Genomic DNA, 7,845 nt, shown 5'->3' on the forward strand with positions numbered 1-7,845 from the left:
GCTCACTGGCATGGGACGGCAGCTCATGGAGTCTCACAAAAGCTCACGAAAGTTCATGCCTGCTGCCGGCCAGCCCCACTGCAGCCTACGCCATCACCAGCGACTCACAGCAGCCCAGCTCCAGGTCAAGCTGTTGTTCACCCTCTTAGCTGTAGAGGGCGCAGTGTCACTGGCTCTCATGTGGGATCCAAACTGGGGCCCTGCTGCTCAGAGCTGGCGTCTTAAGCCAACTCCTAACCAACGCGCCACTCGGCCGGCCCCAGCTGTGCATCCTTAACCATTACATATTTGGAGCTGTCTTTCTCCATTTGTAAAATGGGAGGCTGAACTAGGTCCTCCTAGAGATCCTTCACTTCTAAAAGTGTGGTGGGCTATTTAAGAAATGCTGTGACAATTCAAAGTGACAGAATGACTAACTGAAAGCATCTCAAGTTGATGACAGTGACTTGCTCCTCTTTAGTCTCTCTGCTTACAGTCCTTTGCACTAGTTCTTAACTCACCTGTTCATTAGACTTACTTGGGAAGCTTTTTAAGAAATGCAGATAGATGCCTGGGGCCCAACCATGACCTCAGAGTATCTGGTGGCAGGCATCTGTGTTTTCTAAAAGCCCAGCAGGTGATTCCATTGTGCAGCCAGGATTAAGAACCCCTGCTCTATGCAAATGACAGTCAAAAACAAGGCAAAGGAGACATAATTTGGATAAGCCACAAGCTACATCTGTGAGGAGCTGTGATTTCAGATACAGTATTTCAACTCTGTCTCACTTCTAAATTTGCTCTTTTCCTTGACATTGCTGAGAGCATAGCCTGACATCAGTCCCCATTGCCCACAGAACCAAATCCAAACTCCTTGACCTGATTTATACAGCTCTTCAAGATCTGGTTTCTGCTGCTCCAGCCTCAGAAGCTGGCCTGACTCTACACCCCAGTGGAGAGTAATCACATGCTGGGTTTTTTTCATCTGCAAGCCTTTGTAGCTTCCTTAAGCCTTTCCTTTCTTACCTAACCTTACCTCCCACCCCTGTACTTGGCCAACTTCTGCTTGTCTTTCAGTTCTCCAGTAAACTTTCTCTTTCTTCCCTGCCTCCCCCAAACTGAGTTAGGTGCACTTCCTGTGTACTCCATTCCCATAATCCTCTCTGAACACCCAGTGACATACTCCATCACACTGCACTTGATCTGGATTCTCACCCCACAGACTGTTAAATTCCACGGAAGTGAGGAATGTGGTTTATTTACCACTGCATCCCCTGTATTTCGCATAGTCAGGCTCAGCAGAAAGAATGAATGAATAACTGAATGACTATACAATAAAGAAGGGAAGAGAAATTCTTAAGGAACAGAGTCACAGTAAATTAGAGAAATCAGGTCCTATAAATTAATGAATGCTCAAGAAAAATAAATTCTTAGTGACTGATTCATACTAAGCCAGGTAAACCAGATCCTTAGCCTTATATTTTCTTTCATTTAAGACCATTCTTCTTTTTCTTTTTTTTAAGATTTTATTGGGGACTTGGGGGGAGGGGAACAGCGTTGGAGAATCCGGGAAGGGGAAGACAAGTTGCTGTCCTTTTGTTCTTCGGTCTAGTTGTGGAGGACGTTGCTTCACTGGCCCATGTTGGTATTGTGATCATTGTGCTCTTGCCGGCTGAGGCAGATTGGTCACCAGCCATTGGACGGCCACTCACACTGGCTGCTGACCACTCACGGTAGCTTATGGCAGCCCACTTCAGCAAGGGCTGCAGCCTACGCCATCAACGGTGACTCACAGCAGCCCAGCTCCAGGTCAAGCTGTTGTTCACCATCTTAGCTGTAGAGGGCGCAGCATCACTGGCCCTAATGTGGGATCCGAACCAGCAGCCCTGCTGCTCAGAGCTGTCGTCCCAAGCCAACTCTTAACCAATGAGCCACTCTGCTGGCCCAAGACCACTCTTTAATGCCAGGGAGAGGGGGATCTATAGTGGGGAACCAGATTTACTTTCCACCAAAAGGAGCTTAATTTCTTTAGAGACTGGTCCTGCATTATTTCCTCTTTAAAAACGAGTAATCAACAGAATGCTAATATTAAAAAAAAGCAAGAAAGAGGAATATATTTCAAAATCTGTTAATGCATGCATATTTTTTAATGAACCTTTGTAATCCTATTAGTCAACCAAGTATTTACAGATAAAATGACAGGATGTTTGGCGTTTACTTCAAAAATCCCAGTGGGGGAGCGTGAGGCATCCATATATAGGTGAAACAAGATTGTCCAAGAGTTGATAGCTTTTGAAGCTAGATGGACACATGGGCGTTCATTATATTATTTTCTTTGCTTTGGCATAAGTTTGAAAACGTCCAAAATAAAAATGTTAAAAAATAAATGTACAAAAAATAAAATTGTGGAAGTTTTTCTCAACATTGCCACTTGGATTGAGTATTTTAAAAAAATTTTTTTTTAAAAAGGCAGCGATACATCATCTGGAGCCAGCTTGGTCTTGGTCAGTTGAAAAACAGGAATGTTCTCTAAGGTTAGTAAACTGTAATCAGTTCCACATAGTTTTCAGGCACCAGAGTTTACAAATCACAGCAGTTTTGATTTGTAACTCCATTCATATGTCCACAAGAAATACAGCCTGTGTCGATTTCCCCCTTTATTTGCTTAGCCAAACAATGCTTTTCAACAGCACATTCAGCCCAATCTCAAAACCCTCTCTGGGACGCCATTTTACGATCATTGGCACAGACCTGTCCCTTCCACATTGTTTTCAGGATTCAGAACGTTCCTCCCTTTAAAGTTAGCAAAAATCAGCAGTACTGTGTTTACTTTTATTACTTCCAACATTTGTTGCCTCAAACATAGGGACTCTTTCTTTCCTGAGAGGCCTTTCACCTCAGTCAGGAATGTGCATCAGGCGGCCCTCAGGCTCCTCCTTTGCAAGCTTTTCCCTTTCCCCTCTACACAGTCTGTACCCTCTCAGCTTCCCGGTCACCCACACAGCTGTTTCTGCCTGAGCAGGAGGCCTGCAGGGGCTCCCCGCCATCTTCAGGCCTTCTGGTCTGCCAAGCGCATCCTCCCCTGCCTGGCGCAAGCTCTCCGCCAAGGTTCCCGGGTCTCCGCAGGCTCCGGGCCCTCGCAGTTCCGCACGAAGGACCGCTGTCTGACTGCGGTTGCTCAGCCGCCTGGTGGAGTCCAGTCTTCCTTTTCAGGTTTTCAAGTGATTCCTCCTGGAGATTCCACTTGTCCCACTGCCTCGTCCAGAGGCTGTACCCACCTCTCAGTTCCCGCATTGGGTCTCCTTTCAGAGTTCCATCCCGCTTTTTCTTTTGCATCTTTTCTTGTTTCATCTGAGTCAGATGTACAGGTACTTTTGAATGCAACTATGACCAATTTCCTCTACCTGCCGGAGGTGGTTTTTTGTTTTGTTTTTTTCTTTTTGGCATCTTAAAAACCATTCAAATGACACGTCTCTCTTATCTTAGAAAGATCTGTAACAATATACTCCAGCCAAGATTGCGCTTTTATTCCTTAAATCCTGTTTCTTTGGGTGCCCGCATTCTTCTAAAAATGGCTTTCATAGAAATGTTTGTTTGCTACTTTAGGATACCTTCCATCGCTGACATGCTCTACTTGAGCATGTCATGACCCCATTTGATTTTCTCATCAACTCTGAGAAAAAGTTAGTGTAATTTTAAAAAACAAACACAATTTTATAAAAGAAAGGGAGACACAGAGGATTCATTTCACCCAGATTACAACTAGTCACTGGCCACTCCCTGCTCACTCACTCCTGTACTTATTCACTCCATAGAGATTTAGTAGTCATACATTTTGTGCCATTGCACATCCACCTAGATTTTAGAAATGAGCACTTAAGTATAAAAAGCATAGGATTTATTTAAGAACAAAAAATTTACTTTTCATCTCTTTGCTAAAGTGATTTGTAGTCATTGATACTATTTATTTCACACCACAAAAAAAAAATCAGTATACACATTTGGGTTTCATTGTAAGGCTCTTGCTGAACAAATGTAAGATAGAAATAAAACCGCTAACAAACAAATATAAGATAGAAATAAAAACTCTAGACCAAAAGATTTCATTAGGTAATGGTAATTCTTTTCGTTCCAATCATTGTAAAGAGGCCTCTTTAAGATCAAATAGACTATGCACAAATCTCTTAATGCTACTTAATTAGTTGGGCAGTCACTCATCATTTTAAGCCTATTCCTTCATCTTTAAAAGGAGAATAATGGATTTGCTATATATATATAAAGTGTTTAGAATAGTGCAAGTTACCTGGAAAGCACTTAATAAATATAGCTCCCTTTTTTTCCCCTGTCAACTGTAAATTTATCATGTTATTCACAGTGAGGAGTAAAATGTCTTACTAATAGGCAAACCAGTCTCACTCTGTCCCATCCTGGAAACACTATAAATAAATGACTAAGTATATTTTAGTTTCCCTGTCTCTTTTTTTTGTAGCCTACTATTTGATTGATGTGTTAATGAGAAATGAGTGACAAGGTAACGTGCAGGACAACAATCCTCGGATGGTTGTAAGCCACACCCTGGTTAATCACCCTCACTTCATGGAATGTTGGACTAAAACATTAGCTGAGAAAAATATATTGAGTTTTAGAAATGTAACCTGACCATAATTAGTTACCTTCTTCTTTGCATTTACTACTTACAAGTAGGACAGGACTTCTCTAATTATTTTTAAAAGATTTTTATTGAAACAGAAATTCATACACCTTTCTTTTTGGGAGGGAAGGGAGCAGCTTTCCGACTTGTTAGTTTGTTGTATTATAAGAGGGGTGGAATTACTGATTTACCATTACATCTGTCCCATTTCTACATAAGATTAGAAAATGTATGATTTCAAACGCACCTTCAAAGCACTAAAATGATGTTCCAAATCAGAGATACACTTGTTACGAGTTCTGCAAAACCTTTTCATTAAAAAATGGAGCCATTTGCCTGCCTACACCATTAATGAAAAATAAAAGGCACCTTTTGGAAGTGATTTCTAGTGTGTAAATTTTATATATATATATATATATATATATATATATATATATATATATATATATACACACACACACACACACACACATATATATGTTTAAGATTTTATTGGGGAATTGGGGGAGGGGAACAGTGTTGGGGAATTGGGGAAGGGGAACAGCCAAGTTGTTGTCCTTCAATCTTAGTTGTAGAGGGCGCAGCAAGCTCAACTCCAAGTCTAGTCGTGCCTCTCAGCTCAAGGTGCTGTGTTCAATTAGTTGTGTGTGGGCGTGGCCACCATTCCATGCGGGAGTCAAACCAGTAGCCTCGTTGTTAAGAGTTCAGGCTCTATCCACTGAGCATCCAGGCAGCAGCTCAGCTTAAGGTGCCAAGTTCAGTCTTGGTTGCAGGAAGGCATAGCCCACCATCTCAAACAGGCAGTCTTGTTGTTAGGAGCACTTGCTCTCACCAGCTGAGCCATCCTGCTACCTGTTGGCAGCTCAGCGGCAGCTCAGCTCAGGCACAGCTTACTGGCTCCGCTGAACCAGCGACCGTGTTGCTCAGAGCTCGCACTCTTGAGCGAGCTCTTAACCAACTGAGTCACTCTGCCAGCCCTAAATTCTATTTTTTGATATAAGATATTTGTCATTAGCCAATCCTCTACTTGCTCATAGTATAGATGTGAAGACTTCCTAGTAACTAACTATATACTAAAGTGTCTAGGTTCAGCCTTCCTTCAAGGTTTAAATGATAATGAATGCAAAATACTTTAACTGTAGCACACTGTTCAAATGTTTACTCTATAAATGAGAAAAACATATGGATTTCTGTTTTTAAAAATTACTCAGCCATTTACATTCCAGAACCAGGTCATATTTTGGGGGTGGTCAAATATGTATTTTTTATAATGATTCCTGCGGTTGCAAATGATTTTTGTTGAGACCTAAGAAACTAGACTGTATATTATTAATGGAAAACATACTCTCCTAGAGAAGCGATATTTTCATTTATTCTTTTTTATAATTAAATGTAGATGTTGGCAGATAGGCATTGACTTACATTTGGAAAGTTTGGGATTCATGGGTGGGAAAAGCTCAGAAAACAGATTTCTTAAAAACAAAATTGCTTTTTCTGTAGAATCAATTTAAAAGACACTTTGGAGCAATACATTTTTTAAGTAGCAGAAAAGGTTGTTCTAAATAACACAGGGGGAAGACATGATCTTCCATTACAGTGATAGCACTTAGCCGTAATCATCATGTCAGGAACATTACAGGTAAAAGACAGTGAATAAAATAATTTACTTGAGAAAGCCTGAGACTATTTTGAGTTGTTTGGTCCTGAGATATTTATCAAGCAGGAACCAGTACTTCTCAAAGAACTATAACTCTTAAGGGGTGATTTTTCCTGCCTTCCCTCTTTAAAACTGCTACCTTTGACAGTAACACAAAATGGTAGCTCTTAGTTTTAGTGACCGAAAAATTGATTCTAATTGTCTTCACTGTTCCCTCTTTTCTATCACAGAATCGGAAGACTTTTTGATGGTACAGAGCCCATTGTTTTGGACAGTCTCAAACAGCACTATTTCATTGACAGAGATGGACAGATGTTCAGATATATCTTGAATTTTCTACGAACATCAAAACTCCTCATTCCCGATGATTTCAAGGTGAGGGATTCTTTTTAAATTACCAATAGCATAAGTATATGATTTATTTTGATGTGCTTCCCCCCCCCCAAATATTTCTAGTTTTACATTTTTAACATATAACAACTTCAGTGGCATCAGAGGTTTCTGACTTGATTATACTTTCTTCATGAAGTAGAGTACATGGTCATTAAAGTTTTACATTACTCAAAGAGGACCATTTTTTATTCAAAGAATTGAATTACAATTCACTTTAATTCATAGAAAATAAGTTGGTTAAATTCAAAGCTTATTTCTGATACATCTTAGTGAGATAGCGGATAAAAGGAAACCTCCTTAGCTTAGTAGAGACTTTTTTTCTCCCAGAAATTTAAAGGAAACATTATACTTAACAGTAAAATTTTTGAATTGTTCCCAAAGATAGTAAAAAGTGCTAAAGTTAGTCCCACCTTGTGCTGGCAAGTCTAGGCAATGGAATCAGATAAGAAAAACAAATAGAAAGTGTTAATATTAAAAGGGAATATACAAAAATGTAATCTTTGCAGCTGGTAATACTTCTCTAAAAAGAAAATTCTAAAGAATCAATCAACTAAACACTATTAGAACTAATAAAGAGCTCATTAAAGCATCTAAATTCAGGATCAGTATATTACAATAAATAGCTTTTCTATAGAAAAGCAAGATAAAATGGAAAAAAGGATATAATGGAAAAATATACCATTCACAGTAATAGCAAAAACTATAACACCTAAGAATAAACCTGACAAGAAAAATGCATAGCCTGGTTAAGAAAACTGCAAATGTCTACCTACAGTTATAAAAGAAGAGTTGAATAAATGAAGGGACATTTTGTGTTCCTGGATGGGAAACCTCAATATTGTTAAAATGTCAGCTGTCCCAAAATTACTCTACATATTTAATGCAAACCCATTTTAATCACAGATTTTTTTTTAATGAGATTTGACCCATTTATAAAGTTTGTGTAGAAGAAACAAATGTTTAAGAATAGCTAAATAAATTATTGTGGGTGGTAATAGGGGTGGTAATGGTAGGCAGTGGTAGATGTGTCCTACCAGATGTCAAAACATACTGTAGAGCTACAGTAATCAAAAAGTGTACCGTATTTGCCGGCGTATAAGACGACTGGGCGTATAAGACGACCCCCTAACATTTCCACTCAAAATACAGAGTTTGTTATATACTCGCC

At 39.7% G+C, this 7,845-nt stretch overlaps 1 protein-coding gene across 4 annotated transcripts in view; it reads left to right on the forward strand.

Annotated features, from left to right (window-relative positions):
* The window catches only part of KCTD1 (potassium channel tetramerization domain containing 1), a 197,125-nt gene that overhangs the window by 164,808 nt on the left and 24,472 nt on the right, over nt 1-7,845 (forward strand). For 3 of the 4 annotated variants that reach the window (XM_019654568.1, XM_019654569.1, XM_019654566.1), the window contains exon 3: nt 6,515-6,659. The exons of the other annotated variant lie outside the window; for it this stretch is intronic. In XM_019654568.1, the coding sequence (XP_019510113.1) occupies nt 6,515-6,659 (145 nt within the window). The remainder of the gene's footprint in view (nt 1-6,514; nt 6,660-7,845) is intronic. 4 annotated transcript variants of the gene reach the window in all.

This window comes from Hipposideros armiger, unplaced genomic scaffold (genome assembly GCF_001890085.2).
Source record: "Hipposideros armiger isolate ML-2016 unplaced genomic scaffold, ASM189008v1 scaffold_225, whole genome shotgun sequence".
Taxonomy (NCBI): Eukaryota; Metazoa; Chordata; class Mammalia; order Chiroptera; family Hipposideridae; genus Hipposideros; species Hipposideros armiger.